The sequence below is a fragment of the Peromyscus eremicus genome, chromosome 3 (assembly GCF_949786415.1).
Source record: "Peromyscus eremicus chromosome 3, PerEre_H2_v1, whole genome shotgun sequence".
Lineage (NCBI taxonomy): Eukaryota > Metazoa > Chordata > Mammalia > Rodentia > Cricetidae > Peromyscus > Peromyscus eremicus.
In genome coordinates, this window is record NC_081418.1 from 124,006,775 (window position 1) to 124,024,655 (window position 17,881).

Consider the following 17,881-nt stretch of genomic DNA (forward strand, 5'->3'; position numbering starts at 1 on the left):
TTCCCTGGGCATTGATTGCACAGAAGGTCCTGAGTGGGCTGTGTTCTTCCACGGGCGACTGTAATACAGATTCTGCCTTGAAGGGGCTCTCTGTCAAGAGGTTGAGACCAGAGAAAAAAGAAAGGAAAAGAATTAAAGAGGGAGACCATGTGGGTCAATAACGCAGATGCCCAGAGCATCCGTTTGCTGGAGTTTCAGGAGGCCCAGCCATGTTCCTCCTATGCACTTGGACTCCAGTCCCTTCCTTTCCATGGCAAGCTCTTCCTACTGGGACCTGCACACCTTGCCCTCCTTGCTACCTGGGCCACACTAGCACCCCCTTCTTCCCTGGCTCCTCCTCCACTTCTGTAAGTATAGCTCAAATGATGTTTCCCTTCAGAGAGTAGTCCCTGACCATGTGCTCTGACAGCAGTTCTCAAGCGTCCTCTCTGGCCTGCAACACTGGCATTGAATAGGAGTTTGTTGGAAGTACAAACCATCATGAGCACTGATCAGAAACCCTGGAGTTTGGTCGGGCACCCCGGGCTTCACACGCCCTCCTGGGGATTCTGACGCATGTGTGACTCTGAGAACTATGCTAAAGTTCAACTTGAATGTCTCCCAGTGACCCATGTGTTAAATGCTTGCTTCCCAGTGTGGTGCTGTTAGGAGATGGGGGAATCTTTAAGTCTTTAGTTCATTGAAAGCACAGCTTCATGTGACCCCAGCCCCTCCTCTTCCCCTCTCCACTTCCTGGCCACCAGGTTATCAGCTCTGCCACACCATGAATTCACACCACACCATAATTGCTGTGCCCTACAGACACACACAGGAGACCTGAAAGCCCAATTGTAGACTAACACCTACAAGACTGTGAGCCAAAAAACAAAACAAAACAAAAAACCCTTTCCTCTTAAAAATTGCCTGTCTCATGGAAGTCCTTGCAGTTACAGAAGGCTGCCTGACATATTCTGCCTTTAATTTCTATGCCCCACCTCTCACCTTCCTGGGAGCTCTTAGAGAGCAGATACTGTTTCTGTTGCAATCACTGTGCTCAGGGCGCAGCCAAGTGGCAACCATGGAGGAGATGCTGTGGTAGTGTGACCCTTGAGAAAAGACTTCATTTGTGCTGGGTTTTTTAAGGATGGATATGGGGTTTCCAATCAGAAGTGTGTGTGTGTGTGTGTGTGTGTGTGTGTGTGTGTGTGTGTGTAAAAGAGAGAAAGACAGACAGACAGACAGACTGAATAACTAATTATCTCAGGAAGCCCTGAATTCTGAGACTACTCCTGGAAGATGGTTGGAAATGAGACTGAGAAACAGGATGGAGTCTTGATTGTAGCAGGTGGGGAGTGTCAGGTGTGGAGTGTGTCAGGTGTGCAGTGTGTCAGGTGTGGAGTATGTCAGGTATGGAGTGTGTCAGGTGTGGAGTGTGTCAGGTGTGGAGTGTGTCAGGTGTGGAGTGTGTCAGGTGCGGAGTGTGTCAGGTATGGAGTGTGTCAGGTGTGCAGTGTGTCAGGTGTGGAGTGTGTCAGGTGTGGAGTGTGTCAGGTGTGGAGTGTGTCAGGTGCAGAGTGTCAGGTATGGAGTGTGTCAGGTGTGGAGTGTCAGGTGCGGAGTGTGTCAGTTGTGGAGTGTCAGGTGTGGAGTATGTCAGGTGTGGAGTGTGTCAGGTGTGGAGTGTGTCAGGTGTGGAGTGTCAGGTGTGGAGTGTCAGGTGTGGAGTGTGTCAGGTGTGGAGTGTCAGGTGTGGAGTATGTCAGGTGTGGAGTGTGTCAGGTGTGGAGTGTGTCAGGTGCAGAGTGTCAGGTGGGTGGAGAGATGGATAGAAGATGAAGATGATGAATGCATAGATGGATGAGCAGGTGGGTAAGTGTGAACGTTAATACGAGGCTTAAAAAGGAGTAGCACTCGTGAAGGAATCTTAATTCAGTCAAGGGGAGTTGGTGAACGCTGGGCGGTAGTCCTGGGACCGCTGAAGTCTAGACAAACATCCTCAGCAGGGTGCATTTCATCCTGAAGAGCTGCTGGAAAGAGGAGTGGGGACAGGAGAGAAGGGGGTTCTGAGAGCTGGCTTTCGGGAGATCTTCCGTTGGGAGGAAGCCAATGGCAGGCTGAGAGGAGAGCTGCAGGGAAAGAAGCAGGTCTGGGCAGAGAACACATCCCATCCCACTTCCTACTACTTCCTGGGTGGTGATGGAGGGAGAGGATTAGAGGAGAGACGCCATAATTAAGCTGTTACTGAAACTGCTGCAGGGGCTTAGCCCAATCTGAGATGCAAGAATTGAACAGCATCTGGGGAATTAAATGTGTAAAAATTATGGACGTTTCAGAGGAAAGCAAAAAAGGCAAGTGGTTTTGAAAGGACTTGGAAATGCCAGATTGACTTTAATGATGGCCTTTAATTGGGTTGCCTGGCCGGAGCAAAATGGTAACAGACAGACGAAAAGGACAGAACCTATGGGCCAGGAGGAGACACAGCCCAAGACTGGGCTGAGGAAGAATGTAGGAGGGAGAAGGGGAGGAGCAGAAAGAGGAGGAGGAGGAGGAGGAGAAGGAGGAGGAGAAGGAGGAGGAGAAGGAAGGGAGATACAGCAGCTAAGCTAACGTGTTGAAGAGAGGTCTGGGGTTCCTTCAGGCTTCCACTCATTGTCTCTGTGGGTACATGAATTTGCACATGTGTTCACATGTGTGGGTGCACGCATTTTGCTCATGTACACATGGACTAGTTCATCCAGGTGCTGTGTGTGTAGAAGCTCAAACTCTCTGGTGAGCCTCCGCATGAGCCTTCTACTTTTAAGTAAGAAAGATGCATGAGAGACAGGAGACGATGCTGTAGCCTCATTAATTGTATCCATGGGAGGGAGGCTGCAGAGCCTCCCCATACCAGACCGGGAAGTAAGGTGGTCATTGCTGTCTTCTTTCGGATAGCACTTTCTAGACTGAGGATCAAAGGCTGGAGTGGACATGCCCAGAGCAGAGCCTTCTGGGTGGAGAACTATTACCTAAGGGCCAGCAAAAAGGAGAAAAGAGCATGCTGGTGGGCTGCAGGGCAGCTTAGGGACCCTGCACGATGCTCTGGGGTGAGACCCAGGGTGACAAATGTGCCTGGGGAATATGGTAGAGACCAATAGCAAAGGGCCTTTAAGTACTGTTAAAGAGTTTGAGCTTCATCCTGAAGTCATCAGGGAGCAATAGAAGGGTCTAGAGCAGTGGTTCTCAACCTCCCTAACACTGCGACCCCTTAATACAGTCCTCATGTTGTGGTGATCCCAAGCCATAAAGTTATTTTCACTGCTACTTCATAAATGTAATTTTGCTACTGTGATGAATTGTAATGTAAATATCTGTGTTTTCTGAAGGTCTTGGGTGAATCCTCTGAAAGGGTTGTTTTCCCCAAAAGGGGTCATGACCCACAGGCATAAAGGGGTCAAAGCATTTTTTCAGCCCTGACAGTGGGACCCTGGGAGGACGGGGGCAATGTCCAGGGACCAAGAGAGGAGTTGATGGACTCAGTGCCTGGGTATTGGCTGGACTTGGGGGCCAACTGAGAAGGGTTGGGGTTGGGGAAGAAGACTCCGGGAAGGCACCCATTTTCTGACTGGGCACCCAGGGAAGCAGAATTGGCTTTTGGGGAATGAAAAAAAAGGTTAGAGGTTTGGCTGGGAGGGGAACAACATCTCCCCCAGAGAGTTTGACAAGCCGCAGTCCGAGAGGCAACTCTCCTGATTCCCATGACCAGGAACAAGGAAGGGACAGGCAAGGCCAGTAAGCCCTGTGTGCCTTCCAAGCAGACACCCACTCTGAAGCTCCACCCAGCACGGAACAGCTAGCTCTGCCTTCCCGCCCCTCCCTGCCCGGTCTGCACTCATGTGTGTGGGGCCCAGCTCACGCAAAGAGCTGGACACAGAGGCTTGAACGAAGAATGTCCTCCATCAGCTCCTCTATCTGAACCCCTGGTCCCTGGCTAAGTGCTGTCTGGGGAGGCGCAGCCTTGCTGGGGGAAGGACATCACTGGGGACAGTTTTGGGGAGTTTACAGTCTCACCCCACTTACAGTTCTCACTCTTTGCTTTATGTTTGTGGTTAAAGATATGATCGCTCAGTTTTTTGCCATGGCTGTCCGCTGCCATACCTTCTCAGCCATTATGGCCTCCCTTTTGGAACCATACGCTGACACAATAATTTTTTTCTTCCATAGGTTGCTTTTGATCATGGTGTTTATCACAGCAACCAAAAGCAACTAATGTGCCAGGTGGGCTATCCACAGCCAAGAGTTAGAGCTAGCCCTTCTGTAGAAGGCTGGCATCTGTGACCTCCATCACAATGGTACCAGGCCCTCACTACCTCACTGGGCCACCAATAAGAGCCACTAAGGTGAAACAGAAAGATACCTGGACCTGGGTGTGGTGCTCTCCTATGTCTTCCTTCTAGCAATGTGACAATACATAGGTCACCTATGCTTGTGGCCTTACTACTCAAACCATGCCACTAAACCCCAGAAAAGGGCTCCCTGGTCACTCTTCAGTGGCTCATCTGTGCAGTGTCTTTACGATGTGCATTCTGTAGGGTCGGGTTCCAAGATGACCATGAGTACATGTGTGGCTCCTGTTCTCCACACAGTAGACAGTGTGCTGGGGGAAGACAGACTCACCGGAGGCATCTCAGGTGTGTATAGAATTAAATAGGCAGAAAGTGCTAGAGTAAAGGGGCATATATGCCATGAGAGCCCAGAGCAAGGGACTTGAGGCCTGACTTTGAGGTTCACTGAAGTGTCTAAGAGGAAGGAGTAGGTAAGGTGGGCTTCTTAGAAGAATTAGAGGGGGTTAAGGGAAAGTACTAGAAGAGTGGCCTCTCTTAGGGGCAGGGAATTTGGTGCATGTATTTAAGGGACTAAGTAAAGACCAGCGTGGATGAAGCCTAGGAATCAAGATGGGCAGGATAGCGCTGGGCAGTGGTGGCATATGTCTTTAATCCCAGCACTCAGGAGGCAGAGCCAGGCAGATCTCTGTGAGTTCGAGGCCAGCCTTGTCTACAGAGCGAAACCCAGGATAGACACTAAAACTACACAGAGAAACCCTGTCTCGAAAAACAAAAACAAAAAGATGGGTAGGATAAGAATGATGTATCGTGGGGGCCTGCAGGGCTGCTGGGCCCTGGGGTGCCTGCTGCCTCATCCCACGTACTGTCTGCATTACCCTGGGACTGCAGAAAACAACATCCGGAGCACAGGCGACAGACAGGATGGAGGTCCTCAGGAACCTCTGCTTCCACTCTCCTTTTCCTGGGGTCATCTGTGCTTTTTCAAAAGGGTCCCTGGGCCCGATACCTAGCCCCCTCTGCTACCTTTGCTTGCTACAGTCCCCTTTTTAGAAGGCACCAAAATGGAGGGAGCTAGCCTTCCCTCTCTCAGGCCCACTGTGAGCGACTCCTTGGCTTTTCTCATCCTGCCTCCAAGCCTCTCCTCGGCAGGCAGAAGCTGCTGAGCTAGGACATAAGGGCAGAACTTCCACAGATGTACATATTTTCTTTTTTTATGGCTAGAAACTAGCAATGAACATTTCTGGTGAGTCACAGCTTGCTTGCTTTCTTTGGCTAAGAAAGGTGGGAATGAGGTTCCAAGAGACTGAAGCTGGAGAGGCCAAGCTTTGCCAAGCTGGTAAGGTAGGAAAATGAAATTAGCAGCAAGTTAGCTCTGCCAGCTTCCCGGCTGGGGGCTGGAAAATTCCACTTAGCAAACAGAACCCAGCTCCAAGCCTGCAGAACCCCAGAGGCACGTGGATCTAAATCCAGTGTCCTGGGATCTTGGGATCAAGAGAGCACAAGTCCCTGCAGTTGACACCCTCTTCACAAACCAGATCCCTGTCTTTGGTCAAGTCCTGAAATGAAAACCCCTGCCCCATTAGGAAATACCTGAGCAACCTCTCCATCTCCTTCTCTGCAAGCCTCTGTGTCTCAGTTTATCTAACAGAAAAATGGATGTGACATGTTGTTTATATAGAACAAAGCAGAGGAAGGGCCTACCCAAGGCTCACCTGGCCAGTTATTTCATCCTTCAACCATGGGTCCTGAGTGAGGACCCACTGAGCCTGGCCTTCAAGTCCCTTGTGTGTCCCATAGGGGTGATGCCACCTCCTCTGACTCTCTGTGTTCCACCAGAATTCTTAGAAGGATGTATGAGCTAAAGGTTGGTGAATGAATTTGCAAAGTATAAGGTCCTATATAATTCTTAAAACCCACTCTTATTCTACCTACCTGATGGAATGGAGACAAAACTAAACTGCTACATACACCGTAGCCTTTAAATCTACTCATCATTCTTAATACAAAAATAGGGTTCTGTTGATGCATATGTAATATGTATGTATACACACACACAAATAAGTTACAACCTGGTTGAGAGCTTGTAACTCATTGATTATGGGCTGAGGATTCCGGGGAACGTGTGTGGGAGCAGTGAAAGCCAGATGGAGAACTAGGAAGAGGACAAGGGGCTGCAGCCATCACAAAGAGCACACTGTAAGATGAGCTTAAGAGCCCTGCTACAGGGGAGAAAAGGAAACTGATGACAGAATATGGAAGGTGGGAGATGGTGGGAGGAGGAAGATGATGGAAGATGATGGGAGGAGGAAGATGATGGGAGGTGGAAGATGATGGGAGGTGGAAGATGATGGGAGGTGGAAGATGATGGGAGGTGGAAGATGATGGGAGGTGGAAGATGATGGGAGGTGATGGGAGGTGGAAGATGGTGGGAGGAGGAACATGATAGGAGGTGGAAGATGATGGGAGGAGGAAGATGATGGGAGGAGGAAGATGATGGGAGGAGGAAGATGATGGGAGGAGGAAGATGATGGGAGGAGGAAGATGATGGGAGGTGGAAGATGATGGGAGGTGATGGGAGGTGGAAGATGGTGGGAGGTGGAAGATAGGAATTAGGAATGAATGAATGCAACAGTGACGGAAAATTGATGCTGGGAGATACAGATGATGAGATCTGGAGCTGATAGATGGCTGAAGATAGAAGGTTGAAATGGCAAAAGAAGGAAGAGAGATGTTGCGGGGGAGGGAAGGTGGACCAGGGACAATAGAACGTAGAAATGACAGACATTTGAGCTGATAGGAGCTGCAGGATGGAAGCTAGAGGTCAGGGAAGGTGATGATTTTCTACAAGGAACTGGAAACGGGCCCCAGCGTAAGCTTTTGCTAACATCAGGATTATCACATCCCAAAACCCAGGCTCAATATCTACCTTTGATTTTAATTTTAAGTGTGTGTGTGTGTGTGTGTGTGATATGCACATGCCCATGCACACACAGAGGCCAAAGGAGGACACCAGGCATCCTTTTCTATCACTCTACACTTTATTCCCTTGAGGCAAGGTCTCCCACTGAACCCAGAGATGGGTTGGTGACTAGGCAAGGTCTCCCACTGAACCCAGAGATGGGTTGGTGACTAGGCAAGGTCTCCCACTGAACCCAGAGATGGGTTGGTGACTAGGCAAGGTCTCCCATCGAACCCAGAGATGGGTTGGTGACTAGGCAAGGTCTCCCATCGAACCCAGAGATGGGTTGGTGACTAGGCAAGGTCTCCCATCGAACCTAGAGATGGGTTGGTGACTAGGCAAGGTCTCCCATCGAACCTAGAGATGGGTTGGTGACTAGGCAAGGTCTCCCATCGAACCTAGAGATGGGTTGGTGACTAGGCAAGGTCTCCCATTGAACCCAGAGATGGGTTGGTGACTAGGCAAGGTCTCCCATCGAACCCAGAGATGGGTTGGTGACTAGGCAAGGTCTCCCATCGAACCCAGAGATGGGTTGGTGACTAGGCAAGGTCTCCCATCGAACCCAGAGATGGGTTGGTGACTAGGCAAGGTCTCCCATCGAACCCAGAGATGGGTTGGTGACTAGGCAAGGTCTCCCATCGAACCTAGAGATGGGTTGGTGACTAGGCAAGGTCTCCCATCGAACCTAGAGATGGGTTGGTGACTAGACAAGGTCTCCCATCGAACCTAGAGATGGGTTGGTGACTAGGCAAGGTCTCCCATTGAACCCAGAGATGGGTTGGTGACTAGGCAAGGTCTCCCATCGAACCCAGAGATGGGTTGGTGACTAGGCAAGGTCTCCCATTGAACCCAGAGATGGGTTGGTGACTAGGCAAGGTCTCCCATCGAACCCAGAGATGGGTTGGTGACTAGGCAAGGTCTCCCATCGAACCCAGAGATGGGTTGGTGACTAGGCAAGGTCTCCCATCGAACCTAGAGATGGGTTGGTGACTAGGCAAGGTCTCCCATCGAACCTAGAGATGGGTTGGTGACTAGGCAAGGTCTCCCATTGAACCCAGAGATGGGTTGGTGACTAGGCAAGGTCTCTCACTGAAACCTAGAGATGGGTTGGTGACTAGCCCCAGGGATCCTCCTGACTCCTCCCTCTCTGAAGTGCTGTCATAGACATATGTAAGCACACATGGTCTTTATGTGGGTGGTTTTGTGAATTTGAACTCAGATCTTCACACTCAAATACAGAATATTCTTACCCATGGAGCCATCTCTCCAGTCTATTGTTGTCTTTTTCTTTATATTTACAGAAAACTTTCCCTAGTCATAGTTTACTTTTTTTAAATGCTTGCCATAAATAGAAGGTAACTGAGAAAGTACCGTTAAGGGAGACAAACAGTATAATGCATTCTTGGGCAGGTGCAGAAGCCTGAGGTTTGTGGAAAGATTAGAGAGGCGTTACCACTGCAGGAGCGCCAAGGAGGCTTTCTCCTCAAGGCTGAAGGAGAATTGAGGTTATGGCTCAGGCAGCACCAGTGAGCCTTCCTTTATTTTGAGGAGCACTGCTCAGTTCTGTACTGTGTTATGACACAGAAAGAGAAAGAGAGAGACAGACGCAGAGATAGATAAAGAGACAGAGACAGATTAGAAATGCCCCCCTTGCTTCAAGTACCTAGCAGGATGAAGGTGGCATGCCCGATCTAGAAACTGTTTGGTTCCTCGCTAATCTGACCTGAGACCCACAACCAGTCAAGCCAGAAGAGAGACTTTGCACAAGAGCCTTTCCCAGACCCCTGATGCTCACACAGGTCTGGTTAGATGGTGACCCTCAGCAAGCACTAACCCGGGCAGAGAGCCAAGGAAACGGACCTGCCGTGCAGTGACACAGTCAGAGGCACTTTGCACTTGGAGTCTGCAAACCAAGATGCAAATCCTGCCTGTACCATCTACAACTAAAGCTGTGTCCTTGGCAAATCAATCTCCCCAAACCTTACCAGTGTCAACTAGGAAGATAAAGATGTATCTGTTCTGCATGTCACAAAAGTGCCACTAAGAGGGTGACTGCTGTTCACCTTGGAGAGAACGTGGCACAAGGTAAGGTAGACAGGAGGAAACATAGAAAATCAAACAAGTTATTGGTGTGACTTTGGCCATGGGAGCAGTCATAACTATCAGTAGAAACACAAGCCCAATTTGAGGGCTTCCTCTATCCCTATCTCTTCTGCTCAGACCTTCAACCCTGGGTTCTCTGCACACCAGCTTCAAATTACACATTGCAAAAATGCTTTTCTGTCAAGAATAACCTGGAACGCTGAATACTATTGTTTTAAGACATGCTGCAGCTGTGAAAACTATAGCACTTCTTCCCCAGTAAAGAGTGCTTTCTTGGAAAGGAAGCCAGGTGGGATCCTCCCTCTCAACTGCTCTGTGGAGCTGGAAGACACTCCCAATGCGCTGGCACTGAATATCTGCACAGAATAGTACGCAGTGTCTAGCCAAGCACCGCCTAGCTCTTCCCAAACTCTGGCTTTCCCCCCAAATACTTGTAATGTGTTTAAATAGAATTCTCTGCTGCTTTTCTCTGTGGTTCACAGAGCAGCCAGCATCACTTAACCTTGGACAGGGGATTGTCTTGAGGCATTTTCCCCTGAAACCAAGAACTACCGAAAGCCCAAAGGAGTCAAAATAAAAGGGGCTCTGACACCCCAAATACAGGGCACTGTTTGAGTGGAGTGCCATTATACTTCGGGGTATGTGTAGAACAGAGCTTTGAATATGGGGTCCCAGAGAGCCCTAGTTTGCAAAGTATAACTACTTATCCTAGGAAGGGGAAATCCTATGGTCATCTAGCTTTCAGAAAGAAGACAACAGGCTTTGTACAAACCTCTCAGAGCCTTCTACAGACTGTACTCAGCTGTTAAGAGCAGTCAGTGGGCTGGGCATGACAGTGCATACCTTTAGTCCTAGCACCCAAGAGGCAGAGATGGGTAGATCTCAGCGAGTTCAAGGCCAGCCTGGTCTACATAGTGAGTTCCAGACTAGTCAGTGATCCCCAAATACAGAATTCGTTTCTTTTCTTTTTCTTTTTTCTTCCTCTACCAAGTATGTCAGAGTATTGGTGTTTTAGAATATACAGCTCTTGGGAAAAGTCTTGGTCACAGGAAACCTCTGCCTCTGCAGACCTAGCCATCTTGTTTGGACCAGACCACCCACCCACCTGAGAAGCAGGGCCAGGCCCCTATGTGCTGCCCTCCAGGGCATCTTCCTGCCCAGGGGATGTTCCTGGTTCCAGCCCATCAGAAGGAAAAGCCAGGCTCCTGCAGGCCCCTCCAGAAAGGGCAAGACCGTGACTTCTATGCTGGTGACTAGGAAGGTAGGCCAGCGTAGCCCACAAAAAGACTGAAAGCATTTGTCATCTAGAAAACCATCAAAGTGGCTGGTCACCAGAACCCCCAGAAAGGCTTGCTGCTGCCCCAGAGCTTCTGATGCAAGAGGCTGGGGGAGGCCACAAACACTGCATTTTGGAGAAGCCTCTATTTTACCAAGCCTTACACACCGGCCCCTTGGTTGTCCCCATTCCCCAGCCAGAAGGCTACTGTCAAGGTCACTCTGTGCTCATAGCACCACAGCGCCACGTACCAGGTACCTGAGTGGGGAATTTGCTCAAATGGTTTCACCAATCTGAGGAAGTCAAAAGACACACTGCCCACTATGGCAGCTCTAATTACCACTGGACATTTATTCAAGAAACATTTGTACCAACCCAGAGCCAAATACAGAGTTAAAAGCCCAAGAGATCAGAGCACTAGCGAAGAGCCAAGACTACCTTATTTTACCACTCGCTGCCGTCCTTCCCCTCAGAGAGAGACCTTCTTCCTGTGTGTCTTGTGTTTTATTGCTTTCCTGTTCGGCCTTCTCATTGGCTCTAAGCCCAGCTGCATGACTTCCTCATCACTGCCTGTCTATACAGACCTCCTGGTCTCTATGGTTGGTACTGGGATTAAAGACTCAAGGGTCACCACGCTTGGCTGTGTCCTTGACCACACAGAGACTCTGCCTGCCTTGTGATCGGATTAAGGGCGTGGGCTACTACCACCTGACTTCTATTCCTGGCTCGCTAATGACCTCTGATCTCCAGGCAAACTTTATTTATTAACATATAAATAAAATCACATTTCAGCACAATTAAAATATCACCACAATAGGCCAAGCCTTCTGCTAGGTGCTAGATACCCTTGCTCACTGGCCATCTTCTCTGCCATTTCAGACTTTGAAACCCAGTGCTCATCCACAGAGGACAGACCAAGGCTTCAGCCCAGGGCACTAGCTTTGCCTCATTCCCAACATAAATCCTTCCCATCTTAAGTCAGTGGAGGATGACCATCTGGATTCCTCCTCCTTCTCTACAAATGTTCAAGCTCCCCCAGGAGAACTCAGGAGCTGGCATCAGGCCCTGTGGACACAGGGGACAAGAAGTCAGTCTCTCCTTCTACCATATGGGTTCTGGGGATCAAACACAAGTTGTCAGGATTGGCAGCAAGCCCCTTAGACTGTTGAGCCACCATGACAGCCCCTAGGCCTTTCTTTAAATCAAGTGCTGCTGTGGGATGTCCTGTATGTTGTGAATAAATAAAACACTGATTGGCCAGTAGCCAGGCAGGAAGTATAGGATAGGCAGGACAAACAGAGAGGAGAGGCTGGGAGGTGGAAGTCTAGAGGGGACACCAGCCTGCCATCCAGGGAACAACATGTAAAGACAGCAGGTAAAGCCACGGAACACGTGGCGACATATAGATTAACAGAAATAGGCTGAGTACAAGAGTAAGAGCTAGACAATGGTAGGCCTGAGCTAATGGCCGAGCAGTTTAAATAATACAAGCGTCTGTATGTTTATTTTATAAGTGGGCTACGGGACTGCCAGGGCTTGGCAGGACCTGGAGAGGAAAAACTCTAGCTACAAAGTGCCACATGGAACTCAACCTAGCTAGGTCTGGCCCTAAATTTAGCACCTTCCACAACTGTAAACATCCCCACAGCCCAAGCAGATTAGGAAAAGTGTGGGCCTTAGGGAGAAGTACCCATAGACAAAAGAAAACACCCTGACCTAGAGCAGAAGGACCTGGGTTTCAGTCCCAATTCTGTCCCTAACTTGCAGTGGTATCTTCAGCAAATCAATTCCCTCTCTGAGTCCAATCTCTCATGTAAAGTGCGCAAACCAAGAATTAATAAACCTCCCCCTCCCCTCCTTCCTGCTCTTTCCTTCCCCTCCTCCCCTTTCCCTCCTCAGCTAAGCTCACTGCAATCAGAATAAAACAAGCCCCCAAGAAGCACCCTTCAGTGAAGAATCTGTAAGACAGCCTGGCTTCTCACGACATCTAGGCTGAAGGCCCAGAGCACAGCACAGACCCTATGAACAGAAGCAGCAGCCAGGTCACTGAGCACCCTGGAGTCCAAGGTGAGTCAGCCTGCCCAGAAAACTCAACTTCCAAAAGCCATCAGGGCTGGACCATCACATTAGCGTCACATAGAGGGTCTACCCCAGCTGCACTGGCCTGGGTGACCCCCTAATTAGACTTTGATAGTGAGACAAGCAGCCCACTTGGTCCAACTGCCAGCTGGGGCACCCATCCGTCTGGTGGCTGAGTTAATGAACCCATGAGGGGCTAGTGGGGCTCATTATAGACAAGGTGAGGGAATAAGGGACCCCTGTGTCCTCAAGACCTGCCCTCCCCCTCTCCTCCATGCTCACGCTTAGGATGTAAGCGGAGCTGGTTTCAAATCAAGAGGAAGGAGGGGCAGGTGATGAGACCCCAGCGGTACACACCCACTGTGGATAGCTCCAGCAGCAATTCAGGGTGTAACTACAGGCCTTCAGAACCTGCCTGGTCAGATAGAGACCCTCAGCACTCAGAGCTTGGGGTGTGAGCAGTTAGGATATCAGAGGGTCTGTGTGTCATAAATAAGAAGGTAGGACAGTGTTTAGGTACTGAGGTCCTCCAGAATTGCAAGGAAGGAGGATGCTCTATGGACCCAGTCCATGAGAAGACGTCTATTCTAAGGACATAGAAGCTGAGCTGATACCCAAGTAAAAGTCAACCAGATAAAGTCATGATGTGCTGAAAGGAGGTACGGAGTCTCAGCTGGGCATAAACAAAGGCAGCTCCAAGCCACTCATCTACTCTCTACAGCAGCCTTCTGCATCGAAGTCATCTCCATCTTTAATTGGTGCATGAGAATCACGAACTCCTGGAAGCCGCAGAACCCAGCACCTCGCAGGACCTCACAGGTCAAGGTCCAGGCCTGGCCTCTTCATCCACTCTTGGCCTCCTTCGCTCATTGCCTCTGCCAACAGCCCTCCTGCCTGGCGCTACCTCCCACCCCAGGACCCACAGCCAACTTCTCACTTGAACTGGTGTTCCCGGGAGCTGCGGATCTTGGAGGAGAAGCGCTCGGCCAGCTTCTCCAGGCTTCGGGAGTACTCCAGCTCGATCTCAGCTTTCCTGCGGAAGAACTCCTGCAGGTCTTGCAGCAGCTGCAGCCGCGACTCTGACTGCTGTTCCAGGCATTTGAACTGCTCCACCAGCTGCATGCGGATCTCTGCGGGAGGCAAGGAGCTGAGCATCAGGCTGCGGCTGGGGACAGCAGTGGACCCAGACCCCCCCCCCCAGAACTCAGACAGAGCCCCGACTTTGCTATGCAGAGATTTGACAAGGGCCCCCTTCTGCTCTACAGTCTAACCTACTGTTTCCCAAACTTGAGTTACTCCATGTTGCCATGAAGGTTTCTGACTGATGCACAGGCCACCAGCTACATGTTACTCAACATGATTAGCAAATTTACTAACTTTTATCACTGGAATGAATTTGCTTAAACTAAAAATCTATCTATCTATCTATCTATCTATCTATCTATCTATCTATCTATCTATCTCCAGAAAAGGGGGAGCCCTTGCAGCCTGGGATATTGGAAATGAGTTCTATGAAAATAACTTTTAAACCCTATTTACATACTACAACTAGGGTTTACCAAAGGGCCAGAGGCCTTGCCCAGGAAGCTTATTCTTTTTCAACAAAAAAGAGGTAGCCCAGGGAGAAGTGTTAAGATTTTTCTCATTAATACAGGCAGGACCCAGAGGGCATCAGAAGGTATCCAGAGCCCCGGTGTTCTTTAAGGTCCTGCCTATACTGCTTTCAATTACCCTAAGCTCCTAAACATCTCAAGTGCCTCTAGAAGAACCTAGTCCACACTTGGAAAAGTACTGACTGATAGAGCTGAGTCTGGACAACCAGGAGAAATGTTCAAAAGCTAGGAGTCGAGCTAAAAAAATAAAAAATAAAAAAATCTCACCTCACGCCTTAAAACCCTTAACAACCTTAACGGGTCCTGATGTCCTAACAGTCACAGCCCAACATTTTGTCAAGTCCTAATACCTTCACTGCCACAGTTCAGATGCAGAACCCCTTCCTGGGTCCTCAATAGATTCAGCTCTTCAAGATATCCTATTTGCTCTTTGCTGACAACCTTCTCAAAAATACCCCAGGCTCCCCTCTGCCTAAAGCTTACATTCAGCTCTTTAGCATGGGTTCTCCGTCTACATCCCATGAATTTTGTAAATCACTCAAGCCCATCTTTGAATGGTCCAGTGTCCCCAAGTGTCCCCTTCCCATCGTCACCATCATCTAAGAGGTCTACAAACTGGCACAGAGCTACCTGGGGACATAGCAAGACTTCCCTACAGGTTTGCAGACAGGAGTATGGGAGAATCCACATGAGAGCCTCATTCCCACTGCTGTGCTGTCTAGCTCTGCCTGAGAATGCCACCCTCCTCCCACCTCACTCTTCACAATGGGTCTGTTCCCGATTTCCAGAAGAAAAACCAAGGCTGCATTCACCCAGAGTCTAATTATGATGGAAGACCCCAAAATGGCAAAAATATCTGGGTGTCCCAAAAAGAACAATTTCAAATATTGGTGATAGAAAGCCTTCCTCAATTCCAAGGACCACAAACCCTCTGTGCTCTAATTAATTAATTAATTAAATGTAACTTTAAAAGTCAAAATGTCTATTTCAATTTGTATATAGGTTAAAAAGAAATATGATAATCAATTTATAAGTTTTAATCATAAAACCATATTAAGATAAAATTCTGTGAAAGAAATTGAAGGGAATTATGAATTTTAAAAGACAATAAATGATGTAAAAAGTTTTATACCTTTGGGTTCTCTTTGATGGACAGTGAAGAATACTGATGTATTACAGAATTCTTCCTATGACCTGGCAATTCTACTCACAGATAAATACCCAAAAGGAGTCAATGCTTATGTCCACCCAAAAATATGCTCAAGAATCAGAGCTTTATCACTAAGCATTAGAAGCTCCAAAGTCCAGTAAGAAAGAAGTGATGTTTTGTTCAGGAGAACGCTATGTAGTGAGAAGGTACGGGCTCCATACAGCACAGACTTGAACTGCATGGATCTCATGTTTATTGAACCAGCCAGGAAAAACGAGACCAGGAAGAGCAGTTTACACTGTTAGAGAGAGAAGCTGCCACTTTTAGGGGCATGTTGACTCAGAGGAACACAAGGTTGCCTTCTGGGGTTGTGGGCATGCCCAATACCTTGATCTGGTCAGAACATGGGCAGATGAATGGAACTGCACCCCATATGTGCATTTTTCTGGATTATATAACACCTCATGAGAAGACAACTTTTTAAACTGCAATGTTATTGAGTTTTAGTTTGGTCTACTTTTAAGAGAACGGTGCAATGTTATTCTAAAATGCCAATATTTAAAACATGGTAGAAATATATCCTTTGTAACTCCTTACACTAAGATTGAAACATTTTAAATGTCAGCTAAAACTGTGGGACAGCAGAGACTTTTGAGTTCATCCTGAGGATAGACAGCAGGAGGCCCACACTGCTGCCCTGCAGCCCTGGTGGGAGGCCTGGCGGACCCACTGGCCCACCACCATCCCCAGCACACTGTGGGACTCCTGGCATCAGAGATTGCCAGGACTGGTTTTGGATGATGGTTGTTTTCATTCTCTCTGAGGTCTCCACAAATGAAAGCCAAGCTCTGAGTATAGAGTCTCCCAGAACAAAACAGACCCATCAGAAAACAGTACCAGTCCAACAAGCTACTAATGCTTATGTTCCTCTGCCCAGCCCACAAAGCAGCTGACTGTGAGCACCTTATCTGACACACAAAAACACACTGGTGTCACACACAGATAAACACAAAGTTCATATACAGAACATAGTGCATTCCACATACTTAGAATTAACTACACACTACTCACCAACCTCACCTACCAGACACACTTAGACAAAAGTCACATTACAACACATGCCACATTCACACAAACACATATCACATGCACATACATGGCACACACATACATGCATACACACATGTACACATGCCACATACATAAACGCATGCATACATACATATACCACATGCATACATATATACATATGCCCCACAAATACATACACATATACACATGTGCACACACTTGCCATACACAACTTGGTGTGGCTCTTACTCACTATCAATTTTTACACACAAGCACACAGAGTGTGGCCCTCGCGCATTATCAGTTTCTACAGAGGAAGAACAAAGGCTTTGTGTAAACTAAGCTTGGAGGCTTGGCGAAGAACACATTATGTTCTATGAACTATCACCAGCTGCACAGGCATGTGTGTTCACAGGCCCATGTGTGTAAACGGATGGAAATGCTGACACTCTTGGGAGACCCAGCTGCTGTATCAACACACAGCCACGACAATCCTTTTCAGATATTCCCCTGCCAACTTACAGACCCTCCACTGTTAGAATCATCTCAATGATGCCAGCGTTTCAAGGGCTCATGTTCTGTGGGTGCCTCCCTCATGGAAACCACAGGGCACTCCTAGAAGGAGGGCACTGCTGGTGTCCCCAACTTCACCTCTGTAGTTAGGGGGTGGTGGCTCAGAGGACACCATCAGGCTACGGTCCTAAAAGTTAGTACAAAGCCGGGCTAGGAATAAGACTCACATCCCTCTGAAGGTGACAATAAAGCTTTGGACACTCGGAGAGACTGAGATCCACCAAGAGCCTGGTGTTTTCCATGTTCAAAGAAAACAAAGCCCAGCCCACTGTGGATTCCCCGCTCTTCTGCCCCTAGCATCTTGCGCATAACAAGAAGATGCCACTTATCAGACCGACTACAGGGCAGCGTCAGCGGCCAGTGTTCTCACGTTTTAGAGGGAAAACTCATAAATCATACTGCAGTGACAGGAGACAGCTTGGAAGGGGCAGAGACGCTTCCCCTAACACACACAGCCAGCTAGAGCTTCCAAAGTGGGGGCAGGTGGAGTTGGGGTAGATGGAAGTCAAGGTGTCTAGCAATCAGAAACCTCCTCCCATCCTGCTCTGCATCCTATCCTGCTCTTTAACCCCAAGGGAGTTGGTTCCCAGTCTCCTGCTTTCTGTCTCCTCCCCATGAGGCTGCTAGGAACAGGCTAGGCCTTAGCTCTTCCCCTTGAAGACTTCACAGAGAGAAAAATCAGATCAAATCAAATGGAGCTGCTCCCCAGGCATAGCCTTGTGCAGTAGATGTCCCCCAAGGGGAGCCATCCAACCA

At 48.7% G+C, this 17,881-nt stretch overlaps 1 protein-coding gene across 1 annotated transcript in view; it reads right to left on the minus strand.

Moving 5' to 3' along the window:
• Positions 1-13,873, minus strand: part of Srgap3 (SLIT-ROBO Rho GTPase activating protein 3) — a 113,600-nt gene extending 99,727 nt beyond the window's left edge. Inside the window, exon 1 of the mRNA XM_059257098.1 lies at positions 13,656-13,873. Coding sequence (XP_059113081.1) covers positions 13,656-13,873 — 218 coding nt within the window. The remainder of the gene's footprint in view (positions 1-13,655) is intronic.
• Between the last annotated feature and the right edge of the window lie 4,008 nt (positions 13,874-17,881).